This window comes from Scardinius erythrophthalmus, assembly GCF_964197995.2.
Source record: "Scardinius erythrophthalmus genome assembly, chromosome: 15".
Taxonomy (NCBI): Eukaryota; Metazoa; Chordata; class Actinopteri; order Cypriniformes; family Leuciscidae; genus Scardinius; species Scardinius erythrophthalmus.
In genome coordinates this window covers 39,335,913-39,353,032 of record NC_138235.1, presented here as the reverse complement: position 1 = coordinate 39,353,032, position 17,120 = coordinate 39,335,913, and the positions used below count along the sequence as shown (strand labels likewise).

Genomic DNA, 17,120 nt, shown 5'->3' with positions numbered 1-17,120 from the left:
CGGAGCTTATAGGCTCAGTGAGGTTAGAGTTAGAGGCGGAGCTTATAGGCTCAGTGAGGTTAGAGTCAGAGGCGGAGCTTATAGGCTCAGTGAGGTTAGAGTCAGAGGCGGAGCTTATAGGCTCAGTGAGGTTAGAGTCAGAGGCGGAGCTTATAGGCTCAGTGAGGTTAGAGTTAGAGGCGGAGCTTATTCACCTTATTTTCGAACGCGGAAGTAAACATGGGTCCAATATCCGGTTTTTGTGCGGCACTTCCGTTTCCTCGCTTCCCTGGGCTAAATAACGATATCGATCGCGAAGGATTATGCAGAGTTGACAGAAAAATGTTACACATGCCATAGCAGATGAATACAACAAAGAACTAAAGCCCCGCCTCACTCAGTTAGGGTACCGGACCTGGTTGAAAACACTCATGCATCTAGCTGGCAGAGTGCCAAAACTTCGCCGGTGCCTTCAGCACCGCCCTAAACACGGTCGAGCCAACGCTGGACTAATATATCTATGGAGGTATTTTGTCATGTCAAATGTATTAATAATGCCATCAGAATGCAACCAAAGCACAGGATAGCAATAGATGGCTATAAATAATTGTAAATCATACAAAATAAATGCCATGATCATGCCATTATGCCATGATCACTAGATTTTATACAGGGATTACTATAATGATTTTGTTTCTCCTTGGAGTTTTTATCATGGTTTTTATTGAGACTTCATAGCCCATGCAGCCACTTTTCTGGTATCGGGTGGTCTTCTGTTCACGAAAAGAACAAACATACGGTCGTTTCGATGGTTTCTTCAAATGTAAAGCTTTTAACCACAGGCAAAGTGATTCCTCAGGCCGGCGACACACTCACTGGCTGCGTGGCGGTCCGTTTTTATTTCGGCTACCATGTTAACAGGTTAGAGCTTGCACACTGCCTGCGTCTCACGCACGCGGCTCGAGCCGCGCAGAAAACGTGTGCATGCTAGAAATAGAATCGACGCCTATTTTTCACGAGACATATGCAAGCGTTTTGGAAGCGTTTCCAGGCCAAATAGAATAGGAAAAGATGTTTGTATGTCATTTTGACACCGAATACATATTAATAAATGACATTTTGCTGTTTGAAAGTTTAGGTTTTGACAAATGCAGATATAAATGCAATGAAAAAAAAAAAAGTATCTATTTTCTAATATTGCACCTGTCAATACAGAACGAAATATTCTGTAGCCTATTTTGCCGTCAATACTGCCGACGTTGTCTTTGCTGCTATATATTTATGTTTAACATTAAGTATAGGCCTTCCACAACTCTCTCCCCATTATGTCGAATATATCACCAGTGAGGCATATGTCACCTAGCAGCAGCAGTGCCGCGTCAGACTCGTTTCTGGTGTGCAAAGACATGTAAAACGCCACGCAGCCAGTGTGTCGCCGGTCATAGGGCGCCTGATGATTAAAATGTCAATGATTTCGATGATTAAAACACTCCTGCTCCAAGTAAATCTTTCTTTTTTACCAGTTATTATGACAACCTCTAACTGCACAAACAATCCCGGTCTTCCTCGAACCCATAACTATGAGTTAGTTGTTATGAACACTTGTTTGATTAACCGCTATGGTGAAAAGTGAGTTAGCACGCCAGTGACCGGAAGTGCCTGACCGGAAGTCTCGCACAAAATACCGTCAACTGGCTGCGTCCGTATTTCCGTTAAAAATAAGGTGAATAGGCTCAGTGAGGTTAGAGTTAGAGGCGGAGCTTATAGGCTCAGTGAGGTTAGAGTTAGAGGAGGAGCTTATAGGCTCAGTGAGGTTAGAGTTAGAGGTGGAGCTTATAGGCTCAGTGAGGTTAGAGTCAGAGGCGGAGCTTATAGGCTCAGTGAGGTTAGAGTCAGAGGCGGAGCTTATAGGCTCAGTGAGGTTAGAGTCAGAGGCGGAGTTTATAGGCTCAGTGAGGTTAGAGTCAGAGGCGGAGCTTATAGGCTCAGTGAGGTTAGAGTTAGAGGCGGAGCTTATAGGCTCAGTGAGGTTAGAGTCAGAGGCGGAGCTTATAGGCTCAGTGAGGTTAGAGTTAGAGGCGGAGCTTATAGGCTCAGTGAGGTTAGAGTTAGAGGTGGAGGAACTTCCTGTCAGAAACTGCTGACTCATATACACCAGTTTATGGCACGCATGGCTGCTTTGACTGCTGGACAGTGGTTCATAGTACAGATTTTAGTAATAATCATTTTTAACCATGCACATTACGTGAACATTACTTGTATTATGAAAGTTGCTCTCTTCAGCAATGCAGATGAAATATTGTCGTCATTACTCATCTTTTCAGTCATGGCATCCTCCAGTGGTCCAGCTCTAAATGAGGAGCTCCAGTGCTCCATCTGCCTGAAAGTGTTCACCGATCCAGTCACCACTCCATGTGGACACAACTTCTGCAGAACCTGCCTGATCAAGTGCTGGCCGAACACACAGACCTGCTTCTGTCCACTCTGTGAAGAAACATTCAGCAAAATACCTGATCTCAAGATTAATACAACACTCAGAGATGTTGCGCAACACTTTAAGGAGAAGCTCAATCTAGGAGAATCTGAGGTGTTCTGTGACTTCTGTGATGAAAGAAAGCAGAAAGCTGTGAAGACCTGCCTGACGTGTCAAAGCTCTTACTGTGAGACTCATCTGGAGCCTCATCTCAGAGTCCCACGTCTAAAGAAACACACACTGATCAATCCTGTGGAAAATCTGGAGGATTATATATGCCAGAAACACGAGAGACCTCTGGAGCTGTTCTGCAGAGATGACCAGACGTGTGTTTGTCTGTCCTGCACTGAAGGAGAACACAGGACTCACAACACTGTTCCTATAGAGGAGGAGAGTCGAGAGAAGAAGGTAAAGAATTACAAACAAAACACTTTAATCAGACTGTGAAATGCAGATGTCTTTCCTGTGTCATGTTTCCATGTTGAAGAACCTGTACCTTTTATTTTAAACAGCCAAATCCAATAGTCTTTCATTACATCTGATAAAAACTGATTTTGTTACCCTCAAAGCTGTCAGACATGGACTAAAAGGTTAAAACTATCATTTTAAATTAATTTGGTCTTTAAATGGTTTAAAAATCAATATTCAAATAGTAGTTTATCAGAAGATGGAAAGCTATATTCAGTGATACATGTGTCTGTGTTTTTCTCTGTTTGTAGAATCAGCTGGTTCAGACACAGATAAACGTTCATCAGATGATCCAGGACAGAATGAAGAAGATTCAAGAGATCCAGAATTCAGTAGAGCTGAGAAAGGTTTGTGCTTCGATCAACCCGAGTTCATATCCTGACTCATGGTCGTTTCCGATCCCCCTTTCACTTTCACTTTCTGATCACTCTCTAACTATCAAAGAAATTGAATTACATTGTGAGTTTTGCCATCATCTAGTAACCCTCATGTTGCTCCAAACAAATATGATTTTTTCCCATAGAGCACTGCACCAATCTAAGTGTTTTGCCCAAGAGTTCTATTGGAGTTCTTCAACAGCTCATCCTCATGAGCAGCACGAACATTTCTTTTGTGTCCCACTGAATACTACATATTTTAAGTGACATAAGGTTAATTAATGATGATAGAATTTTCATTCTGGGGTGAACTATCCCTGTAAATAATATGTGAATACGGAATAGATTAACTAATATAACTGTTCTCCTTCATCAGAAAAACACAGAGGAAGAGAGATCCTCCAGTGTTGAGCTCTTCACTGATCTGATCCGCTCCATTGAGAGATGTCAGTCTGAGCAGCTGAAGATGATGGAGGAACAGCAGAAAGCAGCAGAGAAACAGGCTGAAGATCTCATTAAAGAGCTGCATCAGGAAATCACTGAGCTGAAGAGGAGAAACACTGAGCTGGAGCAGCTCTCACACACTGACGATCTCCATCTCATACAGGTCTGTCAACATCTGTCTCAGTCAATATGTACAATATTACAGGACAAACTGTCTGTTCTGTAAGGTCCACCCAATTGACCCAACGACGGTGTCCAATGGTGTGGCTGAAGGTTTTCTGTGTGTTGGTCGCTTGAGTGATTTAATTTCAATTACACTTTTATCTGACTCAATTTTATCTTGACCTCGAATTTAGGTTGGAATGCCAGTGGATAATTGGTTATTTATAATTTATCTAGATATTTTATTATTCTGTTTTAACTCTTTACTTTAAATTTGGATTCGGATTCCAATGTTGTTCAGAGTCTCACACCGGATGTTAACGTGAATCTCACGGTCACAAACTCGCCAGTCTGATCATTAGTCAGAGTAAAGGTTATGACTAATACTATTTGATAAGCCGCACATGCTTGCCATTATTTAAATAGTAATTCTGTTTAGTCCCTTACTGTTGCGAACTGCTCCGAGACTAAAAAGGTTGGAGATCCAAACGCAGCTTTAATAATAGGGACAATTCAAATAGTAATTCGTAATTCAAAGTACAGGCAAGGTCAAACACAGGCAGGCAGTCCACAAACACAACAAGGAAGGGCACAGAAACGAAAAAAAAAGAAATCCAAAATACCAAGAGACATGACACCAGGGAGAACGCTCAGACCTGAAGTGTACAACTACTAACAAAACCTCACAGTGAATGACAGAGTTAACAAGGCTAATGAATGACAGGTGGATGTAATCATGGCTGATTAGTCTGCACAAGGCGCGGTGGCGGCCATTTTGGCCGAAGACTCAGGCTCGAAAGCCATTTGATGGGCAGGCGGCGGCGGCTGAAGACACCGGCGTTGGGGGCCAACAGGGCTGGAGATGCTGGTGACCGCGGTGGGCCAAGCTCTGCCATCTGAGCTTGATGCATAGTGCCCCCGCCCAGAAAAAATTATTTAGAGGAAGAGTCCTCCCCCACCTCCCCAACAGTGAAGAAGGAATCAGCCAACAACAGAACATAATCCAGAAATTCAATGAGGGAACCTCGAGGACCATCACGAATGAGTCTTGTTTGATAGAATTCATTGAGTCCGTAACAAAAGTCAGTGAGTGCAAAATCAGGAAAGTCTGTTAAACTAGCCGGATTCAGAAAGTCTCGGGTGTGTTCCTCGAATGGGCTATTATCTTGCTGGATCAACAGATGAGTTGAAATGCTGGATCAACAGTGGGTCTGGGTCTTACTCGTCTGCTGGATCTGTGCATGGTGAGGTTTTCTGTAACTAACTGCTCTGATACTCAAAAGGTTCGAGATCCAAACGCAGCTTTAATAATAGGGACAATACAAACACGTAATCCAAAGTACAGGCAAGGTCAAAAACAGGCCGTCCACACAAACAAGTCAGGGAACAGAAACGGCCAAAAGAGGAATCCAGAAACAGGCAAGATATCCAAAAAACCAAGCGACATGAAACCAGTGTTACTACTAACAAAACCTCTCAGTGAATGACAGAGTTAACAAGGCTAATGAACCACAGGTGGATGTAATCATGGCTGATTAGTCTGCGCAAAGGATTATGGGGAATGAAGTCCGCTATGGTGTGGTAATGGTCCGGGTTGGAGTGCCCTCACTCTCACTGGTGATCGTGACACTTATAGTTGCCTATATAACAACTTAGTTAAAGCTCAAACAATAATCAGAGGTTATGGCTAGTGCTATGAAGTAATGCCGCCCTACGCTTGCTATTATTTAAATTGTATTTTTGTCAAGCCCTGTTACAGTTCGGCTCGTAAATAACAGGTAACAGACAGAAAGCAAAAAATGAAACCAAAAGAAAATAACACGTAAGACCGTGACAAGCCCCCAATAGTGAATACAACTATATAACAACTTAACTAAAGTCAAGCAGTTAAGCCCAATTTATACTTCTAGAATGTCGCCTGATGTGCTGCATGCTCAATCTAACCCGAGATCTAGTATGTACTCAACCCTAGACACAGATTAGCAGAAACATGGATACAACATAATCTAGTAGAGTCAATAATTTCAAAGTAGGTCAGAATAAAATCAGATGTAACAATTTCTTATTATTCAGGGAAATCTATAATGCCAATTACATAATCATATTGAAGATAATCAATACAAAACATAAAATGCTCAGAAATAAAGAGTTAAATATGCATACCTGACATCTGAAAGATACATAATGCTGAGTGTATGGAAGACCTTCAGTATTACGGGCTGATCAGACTACAGAATCACTCTGAGCCGTTTGCAACATTTCCTTAAATACTCAGACAAAGACAAAATATCCTCCAAATGGAGGCACGAACTAACAATTGGAATTTGCATTAATCAAGATCCCAGACTTGGGTAGTTTAGACCTTATTGAGGACAGAAGGTAATTTGCATGAAATACACTGGTAAAGGGCTCTCCCTCCACAGTAAGCAAAGTATTTCTAAACTCTCTAACTTGTAGCTTTTGGTCTATTTCTCTGGACTTGAGACCATTGTACAAATCATAGTGAAACATTTCAAGTGATACCAAACATGACTGTCAATTAGCTTGCATTGACGGAACATTATATTTTTCATGTAATCATTCTGATTGAACAGAGTGAAGGGAAGAATGGTTGAAGGGAAGGGATAAATTGTGAAGGAAGGACAAGAGTGAAATAAGCTTTCCCACATATTCACTCTGTGGGGTGTGACAGATGCCTGCATGTGTTTGTTTCTTGTGCTTGAGGATACGTTTACACGACACCGATATGCTTAAAATAAACGACACCGATATGCTTAAAATAAACGACACCGATATGCTTAAAATGGAGAAGTTTTTCCTTTGAGTTTTCTTCGACACCATTATCAAAACGATCCTCATTCACACGGATCCGCGAAAACGACTAAAAACCCTGTATTCTGCTGCCAGGCCATTAGATGGCGATGATAAACACTATAGACTGAACATAAGACAATGCTTCATTTGCATATTTAAATGTTTCAGAAATGTTTTAATAGAGAAAATATAAGCAATTCTTCATGTAATCAATCAACTAGAGGAAGTACGGTGATATCATCCATATTCATACAGAGGTTTTGCCTCAACTGTGTTAGAAAGCTCCTGTGTAAAACATATTGAATTAACTGCTTTAAAAATAATGATCATATTTAACACTCTTCTCTCTCTCCTGCTGTAGATGAGCTCATCCCTGAACACTCGTCCACACACCAAGAACTGGACTGAGATCAGGATTGACTCTGGTGTGAATGTGAACTCTCTTTTTATAGCTCTGATTGAACTGAAGAAAACTCTAGATGAGACACTGCATAAAAAACTCAGTCAAACTGGTATGTGAATATCAAATACAGTGTATAGATTTTTTTGTTTGTTATTAACTTAGAAATTACGTTTTTCAAGGAATATTATGGGTTGAATAAAAAGTTGGTGATCACCACAATTATTTTGTCTCAGTCTGCAAAAGATCACACTGTTTGAAAAATATAACCATAACATAACTTAAACTTGCCATGTTAGCATTAGACTGGTATGATAAAATCACTTACTAAACGTAGAGTATGTAAAGTTATATCGAAAACTTTATCATAACCAGTTATTACAGTATTACTTTAACTTTTGAGACATGTAAGTGATATGATGTGACTATTCATGAACAAACACTAATACAAATCACTGTAAAAATTGTAACATGCTATTTAAAGAAAAGAAATACTATTTTAATGTAACAATATTACACAATATTTTTTTAGTAGTTTTTAAGGCTTGATTTCTTTAATGAAATCTACCTGAATAAATAATGTAAAATCTCCTAAATGATTTAATATATATGACACAATGAATTTAAAAATAATTTTATATTTTCCTTGTGAAATGATTTTTACTTTTTTTATTTGACTCTCAAAAGTGTGTGATTTTTAGTGAACGGAAATGACCTTGAATTGGACTTGTATTGTATTTGACAGTGATCCTGGTTTCTCCAAAGGTATTTTTTTCTTTTTCTTTTCTCCATTCTGTCACTGATGGAGTTTTGGTTCAGTACCACGGTCTCCTTTGGCTTTTGGCTTGCTTAGTTGGGGACATTTAATATTCAACAATATTATTGTTCCCTATCATTCGGTCACTCTCGACGTCTCGTCGTGACCGAAGATTTTGGGATCTCGCTCAGAGGACCGATCTACTTCGAGTGTAATTAAACGAGCCAGTTTCACATTGGCATGCAATCATTGCATTCAACTGCTCTGCCTCGTCAGCGCAGGTATAAATGAGCAGCTTGTGCGTGATGCAATCAGTCTTTCGCTTCGGTCAACAAAGAAGGTCTACAAACCTGTAAGAGAACGAGTTTTTCCTGCTCTTCTTGGAAGTGTTGGCGATACGGCGCGGCAGCGACTTTCCTCACCGATCCAGCGAGGATTTAAAAACAATAGCTGTTTTAACAGCTGGTTTCGGTAGTGCACCGCGGGATTCCCCTTACCCGTTGGTGACGCGAGTGGGCGTTTTCCCTGCGTGCTTCAGGTGTATGCGCGTTTGTACAAAAATGGCAAACACACCGTGCGTTTCTGGATGCGGTCGTTTCCTGACGTCAGGTGATGGTCACGGACGCTGCATTGTGTGCTTGGGTATTCGGCATGCAATGTCAGCGTTCGTGGATGAGTCATGTTCTCACTGCGGGAACATGACCATCTCGGAGCTCCGATCGCGGCTCTCACTCCTCAAAGGTATGGGAGCCCCCTCGCCTCTGCCTCGATCTAACCCTCCTCGGGGGGCTACTTTGGGCCGTAGCTTGGGAGATCTGAGGGTGACAGTGAGGACCAGTTCCGCAGGGCCACCACCCCCAGGACCCCCTCACTCTCATGTTCCGCAACCAGCTGGACCGTCAGAGGAACGGGCTGGGCCACCCTTGAGGTCTGCACCAGTCGTATCCTTCGGCGCCCCGCCTGACGATCAGATGTCAATCGCGGCATCGGAGGGCGAGCCCTCTCTCTCCCGGGATGATGACTAGGCTGCGCTTCCCCCTTCAGGTGTGTCAGTGTTGCCCGAGTCGGACCCAGAGATGATGGCTATGCTATCTCGGGCCACAGAGAGTGTCGGGCTCGTGTGGAACCCTCCACCGTGTCCCGAACCCTCTCGGTTGGATGATTGGTTTCTCGGGGCAGCTCGCGCTGGTTCTCAGCATCCTGCCCCGGTGACATTCTTCCCCGAGGTGCATGAGGAGATCACTAGGTCATGGACGGCACCTTTTACTGCCAGAAGTGGTCCTAGGGTCCCCTCCCCCCTCACTACCCTCGATGGCGGGGTAGCCAAGGGTTATGCGTGTATCCCCCCCATGGAGCGGGCAGTTGCCATGCAACTTTCCCCTAACTCCACATTAAGGGGGGAACCGTGTCTCCCATCCCGGGCCTGTAAATACTCGTCGGGGCTAACCGACAAGGCTTACAGAGCTTGTGGAGAGGCTGCCTCTGCTTTACACGCCATGGCGTTACTGCAGGTCCATCAGGCCAAAGTCCTGAGGCGAGACGAGCGTGTCCAGTCGGTGCTGAACTGCCTGAGCACTTTCAAGGGCAGAACCGCGGTTCCACTGAAACATTTTCAGAGGCTCCTGGGGCATATGGCGGCCGCAGCGGCTCGGTCTTCTCCATATGAGACCGCTTCAGCACTGGCTCCATGGCTGAGTTCCGAGGTGGGTGTGGCAACGCGGCCCCTACCGGGTCCAAGTTACTCCGGAGTGTCGCAAACACTTCACCCCCTTGTCGGACCCGTTGTTTCTGTGGGCAGGAGTCCCCCTGAAACAAGTGTCCCGACATGCAGTGGTGTTCACAGATGCCTCTGCCACCGGCTGGGGTGCCACATACAATGGGCATGCAGTCTCAGGGGTCTGGACGGGACCCCATCTGCATTGGCATGTCAACTGCCTAGAGTTGCTAGCAGTACGTCTTGCTCTGAGCTGCCTCAAATGGCGCCTACAGGGGAAAGACGTGCTGGTCCGCACAGACAACACTGCGACTGTTGCGTACATCAACCATCAAGGTGGTCTGCGCTCTCGCCGCATGTCGCAACTCGCCCGCCACCTCCTCCTCTGGAGTCAGAAGCATCTGAGGTCGCTTCGTGCCATTCACATTCCTGGTGCACTCAACACAATAGCCGAAGAGCTATCACGTGCAGCACTTCCAGGGGAATGGAGACTCTATCCCCAGGTGGTTCAGCTGATTTGTTGTCATTTTGGAGAGGCACAGGTAGACCTATTTGCCTCCCCAGAGACCACCCACTACCAGTGGTTCTATTTCCTGACCGAGGCAACTCTCGGCACGGACGCTCTGACACACAGTTGGCCCCGGGGCCTCCGCCAATATGCGTTTCCCCCAGTGAGCCTTCTCACACAGACATTGTGCAAGGTCAGGGAGGACGAGGAGCAGGTCCTGGTAGTAGCTCCATACTGGCCCAGCAGGACCTGGTTCCCAGAACTAATGCTCCTCGTGATAGCCCCTCCTTGGCTGATTTCTCTGAGGAAGGACCTGCTTTCTCAGAGACGGGGCACCCTCTGGCACTCGCGCCCAGACCTCTGGAAAATGTCTGGCCCCTGGATGGGACGCGGAGGTTCTAGGTGACTTACCCCAAGAGGAACACCATCACTTCGGCCCGAGCACCGTCTACGAGATGAGCTTATGTGCTGAAGTGGAACCTGTTCGTCGAGTGGTGTTCTTCTCACCAAGAAGACCACCAGAAATGTTCAATCAGAGCTGTGCTTTCCTTCCTGCAGCAAGGGTTGGAGCGGAGGCTGTCCCCCTCCACCCTCAAAGTTTATGTTGCTGCAATATCTGCATACCATGACCCCATACTGGGTAAATCGGTTGGGAAGAATGACCTGGTCGTCAGGTTCCTTAGGGGGGCGAGAAGGTTAAATCCTCCTCGACCTCCCTCCATACCCTCTTGGGACCTTACGCTGGTACTAAGAGCACTTCAGCTCATCCCATTTGAGCCTTTGCAGTCAGTTGACTTAAAGCTAACTATGAAGACTTTGCTTCTGCTGTCATTGGCCTCCATCAAGAGGGTAGGGGACCTGCAAGCATTTTCGGTCGATGAATTGTGCCTGGAATTCGGGCCGGATGACACCAACGTGGTATTGAGACCCCAGCCTGGATATGTGCCCAAGGTTCCCACCACTCCTTTCAGGGACCAGGTGGTGAACCTGCAAGCGCTGCCCCCGGAGGAGGCAGACCCAGCCCAAGCTTTGCTTTGTCCCGTCCGAGCACTCAGAGTGTACATAAACCGGACACAAAGCTTCAGGACCTCAGACCAGCTCTTTGTCTGTTTCGGAGGCCAGCAGAAGGGGAAGGCTGTCTTCCAAGCAGAGGATGGCCAACTGGATAGTGGATGCCATCACCTTGGCTTACCAAACACAAGGTGTGCCCCTTCCTCTCAGGTTGCGAGCTCACTCTACCAGAAGTGTTGCATCCTCCTGGGCTCTGGCACAGGGCGCCTCGCTGACAGACATCTGTAGAGCTGCGGGCTGGGACACCCAACACATTCACTAGGTTTTATAGCCTTCGTGTGGAGCCGGTCGCCTCCCGTGTTCTCGCCTCAAATGGTCAGAGACACGAGGGGGCCCCAGGTTACTGTCGGCTTGCTGCGCCCACAAGTGCGCTACAATTCTCCAGAGAGTCCTCTTAGCAGACCCTGTGAGTCTTCCGATCATCCCTATGGCGTCTGGACGTTGCGGAGCGTCCGGTGCCAGGTTACGACTGATGTATCCTCGAGAGCCAGCTCTAGGCCTGGATGCCCATATGTGTGACCTTCATCAGGTTTCCATATGCGTGTTCCACGGCAAGCTCTTAATGAAGCCTGTGTTTCCCCTGGCAGAGTCCGCCCTGCCTTCCCTGACATCCCAAGGCACTGAGAGCGGGCAGCGCCCGTGGGGCTTTGGTAGGGATCCCAAAATCGTCAGTCACGATGAGATGTCGAGAGTGACTGAACAATAGGGAACGTCTCGGTTACATATGTAACCCTCGTTCCTTGAGAGAGGGAACAGAGATGTCTCGTCCCGTCACCACGGCCGCTGTACCGTCGCTGGGGCCTGGGTCGCCAACTCGGCTCAACTCCTCAGCGAAAAAATGATTGCATCACGCTCCAGCTGCTCATTTATACCCGTGCTGACGAGGCAGAGCAGCTAAATACAATGATTGCATGCCAATGTGAAATTGGCTCGTTTAATTACACTCGAAGTAGATCGGTCCTCTGAGTGAGATCCCAAAATTGCCGGTCACGACGAGATGTCTCCGTTCCCTCTCTCAGGGAACAAGGGTTACATATGTAACCGAGACGATCTCCTGTATTGACATCATTATATGATAACTGAACTGAGCTGGACGATGACATCATTAAACATTAACTGATGTTTCCCTTCACTCAAAAACACATAAAATAACACTTAATTAAGTTGGCTTGAGAGAGCCAACTTACTGATATTGTATTTAAACTTATTATTATTATTATTATTCTTCTGAGACTAAAAATTTCTATATCAAACTCCTCTTAGAGCTTTAACTCTACATACTCCAAACTCGGCTCAGACACTCAAACTGTTCTGACTTACGGCGCTGATCCACTTGTCCGACACGACTGTCGCGTGGTGTCGCGACGCCTCCCCACATTGGTACGTTGATGGGGGTTTACCGCTATGGGCGTGGTTTTGACCCAGCGGGAAATGTAGCGTATCAGAACAGAGGACCTGCGAGAGACTTCCCTCCGTCTCCATATGCTCTACTTCTATTGGATAGACGCGTCGTGTCTGACGGAATTCATTTGCATAAAGATGGGCATCGGCCAGCTTTTTGACGCGCAGCATTTTTTCAAATGAAGCGCCGCCTTCCCGGAATGCTTTGCGGGCGCGACAAAGTCGCTTGACGTCACCCATAGGAATATAGTGGAGCGCGGTGCGACAGAAGTGTCGCACGGACAAGTGGATCAGCGCCGTGAGTGTGCTATATCTTTTCAGACTGATCGGACTTACGGTTTTCCTAAAAATGACGATCAAAACTCTGAAAAACTCCCATTGACTTGCATTGGGGAGTTCTAAAAAATTCAAATTTAGATTCAAACTCACCAACCGACAAAAATTTAAATCTAAACACCTTGAAGACTAAACCAAACTGCCTTTCTATGTACTATAAGAGCCATTGAGACTCATTTAAACTAATGAACTCTAAACTCATACACTTATAAACTAATTAACTTATAAACTCATGAATTCATAGACTTATGAACTCTTAAACTCATAAATTAATAAACTCTGAACTCTTTAAACTCATTTACACATATAAACTCTAAACTCATTTAAACTTATAAACTCAAAACTCAATTAAACTTATAAACTAAACTCAAAAACTTGTACACTTATAAACTCATGCATTTATACACTTATAAACTCTAAACTCATAAACTCTGAGTGTGTGTGTGTGTGTGTGTGTGTGTGTGTGTGTGTGTGTGTGTGTGTGTGTGTGTGTGAACACACACACTCACTCTAAACTCATTTAAACTTAAACTCTAAACTCATTTAAACTTATAAACTCAAAACTCAAACTCGTAAACCACTTTAAACTTCTTAAGTTTAAAGCTTCCAGCTCCCAAGCAACTCCATAGCAACCAAATTTGAGTACCCTAGCAACCGTTTTAGCATAACGAACATCGTATAGAGATGAGGTTTGGCTCTTTTGACTCATGCTAGCAAACAGCACTTCCAACATGCTACACATGCTAGCAGTAAATAGCTACATGCTAATAGCGATTAGTTAAGTGCTAAATCATGCCAAGATCATGCTAAGAACTCTGTAAAGACTCCATAGTAACCATCTGTGACAAATACCAACCACCTAGTAACACCATAGCAACAGCCCAGAACACCCTAGCAACCGCCTAGCAACCACCCAGAATACCTTAGTAACCGCCTAGCAACCACCCAGAATACCCTAGCAACCGCCTAGCAACAGCACAGCAACCACCCAGAATACCCTAGCAACACCATAGCAACCACCCAGAATACCCTAGCAACCGCCTAGCAACCACCCAGAACACCCTAGCAACCGCCTAGCAACCACCCAGAACACCCTAGCAACCAACCAGAATACCCTAGCAACCACCTAGCAACAGCATAGCAACCACCCAGAACACCCTAGCAACCACCCAGAATACCCTAGCAACTGCCTAGCAACACCCTAGCAACCACCCAGAACATCCTAGCAACCGCCTAGCAACACCCTAGCAACCACCCAAAATACCTTAGCAACCGCCTAGCAACGCCATAGCAACCACCCAGAACATCCTAGCAACCGCCTAGCAACACCCTAGCAACCACCCAAAATACCGTAGCAACCGCCTAGCAACACCATAGCAACCACCCAGAACACCCTAGCAACCGCCTAGCAACCAACAACATACCTTAGCAACTGCCTAGCAACACCCTAGCAACCACCCATAACACCCTAGCAACCGCCTAGCAACCACCCAACATACCTTAGCAACCCACTAGAAAACCCCCAACAACTTTTTAACTTTAAACTACTTTAAACTTCAAACTAATTTAAACTTTAAGCTAAATTAAACTTCAAACTAATTTAAACTTTAAACTACATTAAACTTTAAACTAATTTAAACTTTAAGCTAATTTAAACTTCAAACTAATTTAAACTTTAAACTACATTAAACTTTAAGCTAATTTAAACTTCAAACTAATTTCAACTTTAAACTACTTTAAACTTCAAACTAATTTAAACTTTAAACTACTTTAAACTTCAAACTAATTTAAACTTTAAACTACTTTAAACTTTAAACTAATTTAAACTTTAAACTACTTTAAACTTTAAACTAATTTAAACTCCAAACTATTTTAAACTTCTTCAAACTTTCTGGTCCAAACTTTCTCAAGCCAACTTAAAGTTTGTCTCGACGGACTTTTGCATCTAGTTTCAATATTTACTCTCCGTTTCCAGTCATGTGCAAAGCGTGCTGTGAACTAACAATGGTGTCTGTCTCTAAATTAAATTGCATAATTTAACAAATTATCTTAAAATTAATAGGTAGCCTTCTTTCCTTAATATAATCTGCTTAATCGGTTCCTCAATTCAGGCCTCAAAACTGCTTAAGTTTCCTTAAAAAATTTGGAAAATTTATCTCTTGGTTTTATAAGTGAAATGTTCTCATGCCACTGATGCTGCCAGTAGAGAGAAACTCACTGTTAACCTGAAATTATTGCTATAAATAATTCATCATTAAATTGTCATCTGTGTCCACAGGGTTGAAGTTTGTGCAGAAGTTTGCAGGTACAGTGTGACTGACACCATTTTCTTCAATACACTCACAATACTGTGTTAATCTGTATTATATACTGTACATCTGAAAATGTTTGTTCTGAAGTTGATTGATAATGTCTGATCTCTCTCAGTGGATGTGACTCTGGATCCTGACACAGCTTATACATGTCTCATCCTGTCTGATGATGGAAAGCAAGTCAGTGATGGAGACGTTAAGCAGAACGTCCCAGAAAACCCAAAGAGATTTGATACGTTTTTGTGTGCTCTGGCAAAGCAGGGATTCAGTTCAGGGAGATTTTACTATGAGGTGCAGGTGAAGGGAAAGACTAGGTGGGAATTAGGAGTCGCCAGAGAATCCATTAACAGGAAGGGGAAGTTCAAACTGAGACCTGAGGATGGAGTCTGGACTGTGATTCTGAGGAATGAGTATCAATATAAAGCTTGTGATGATCCATCTGTCTCTTTATCTATGAGAGTGAAACTTGAGAAGGTTGGTGTGTTTGTGGATTATGAGGAGGGTCTGGTCTCTTTTTATGACGTGGAGTCCAGATCTCATATCTACTCTTTCACTGGTCAGACTTTCACTGACAAACTCTATCCATATTTCAACCCATGCAATAATGATAAAGATAAAAACGCAAACCCACTGATCATCACTCCTGTCTCACCTTCAATGGATTAGAAAATGTAAATGAAAACCAAATATAGATTTTGCACTAAACCACAATCAAGTAGATTTTACCATAACTTTATAATAATACAGTAATAAAGTACTTACTGGAAGTAATTTGTAAACTATTAGTTTACAGTTAAATAATAGTTTATAAACTGCAGTTAATACATTAATAGACTATATTCGAATAATGAGATCTTCATTCATTGTCACTGTAATTAATAAAAGGTTTGTTTAATTAGCTCATATATAAAGAGTTAGATTATGCTTTGTTAACAACTTATGAACCATAAATAGTTCTCACTTTAGATTGTGGGTTAGGTCAAAATGTGTACAAGTGCAAAACCCCTGTATATTCAGGCCTTTAAAAATCAGTCAATGACAAATCATCAACTATAATCAAATATTTGTGAGACATATATTTGTGTGATTTTTTTAAAAAATGTATTTCATCACAGCTACATTTGAATGGGCAATTTATTATGAATCTATATATTTCTAATCAACACAATGATTTTGCTTTTCTTTTTCATTTTTCATTTGCTTTTGCTTTTCAAATATACTATGAAATTGACATATGATTTAATATTATGTATGGTTAAATTGGACATAATATGCTACACTTACTGTGTTTCAACATTTTATTTTGTAAGGAAATCTCTGAAGCCATTTTCTCTCTCTTCTCTCCAGCTGTAAACATTGAATTACTTGTGAAATATTGAGGTTCTTTGTTTTTATTGTAATAACTGCATCATCTGAATAAAGACAAGTGTTCAATTCTATAACTGATATTGAGTTTAATCTAAACATCTTGGTAATTATTATGCAAATACACATTGGAGAACAATGAATATTTGCTCACATAAACATTACAACAGACAGACAGGATATAATCAAAACATGGAGGATCTTTACTGTTGAATTACATTAATTGTAAATTAAAATACTGAATTATTATTCAATGTAGATGACCCTTAAATCTAGTACATATTCTTCAAGAGAAGTGAGAGCATTAGAAGGCTTTATAATGAAAATGTTTTATACTTTGCTTTGACCACAATATCATCAGTTTGTCACTTAACAATTAAAAAACTATTATCTCAGTTTGTCACTTTCATCTTCACATCCATCAAGTCTAAAAATGACCACAGAAATTGTCAAAAATCAATTCTATTGTGGCAGATGTAAAGCAAAAAGAAATGGACGGGAACTAGAAAGAAAGTTTTTACATGTTTAAGGTCAATTCT

General features: G+C 43.0%; 2 protein-coding genes across 2 annotated transcripts in view; both read left to right on the top strand.

Moving 5' to 3' along the window:
- Positions 1-2,305: 2,305 nt before the first annotated feature.
- Positions 2,306-17,120, top strand: part of LOC308703258 (E3 ubiquitin-protein ligase TRIM39-like) — a gene marked incomplete at both ends in the record, with an annotated part of 56,383 nt that continues 41,568 nt past the window's right edge. Inside the window, 2 exons of the mRNA XM_081386579.1 lie at positions 2,306-2,860; positions 3,172-3,267. Coding sequence (XP_081242705.1) covers positions 2,306-2,860; positions 3,172-3,267 — 651 coding nt within the window. The remainder of the gene's footprint in view (positions 2,861-3,171; positions 3,268-17,120) is intronic.
- On the top strand, positions 11,595-16,647 carry LOC308702754 (E3 ubiquitin-protein ligase TRIM69-like; the record flags this gene model as incomplete). The annotated part of the gene is made up of 3 exons (XM_081385827.1): positions 11,595-11,817; positions 15,183-15,209; positions 15,332-16,647. The coding sequence occupies 3 exons, from the start codon at positions 11,595-11,597 to the stop codon at positions 15,880-15,882; spliced, it is 801 nt and encodes a 266-aa protein (XP_081241953.1). The 3' UTR covers positions 15,883-16,647.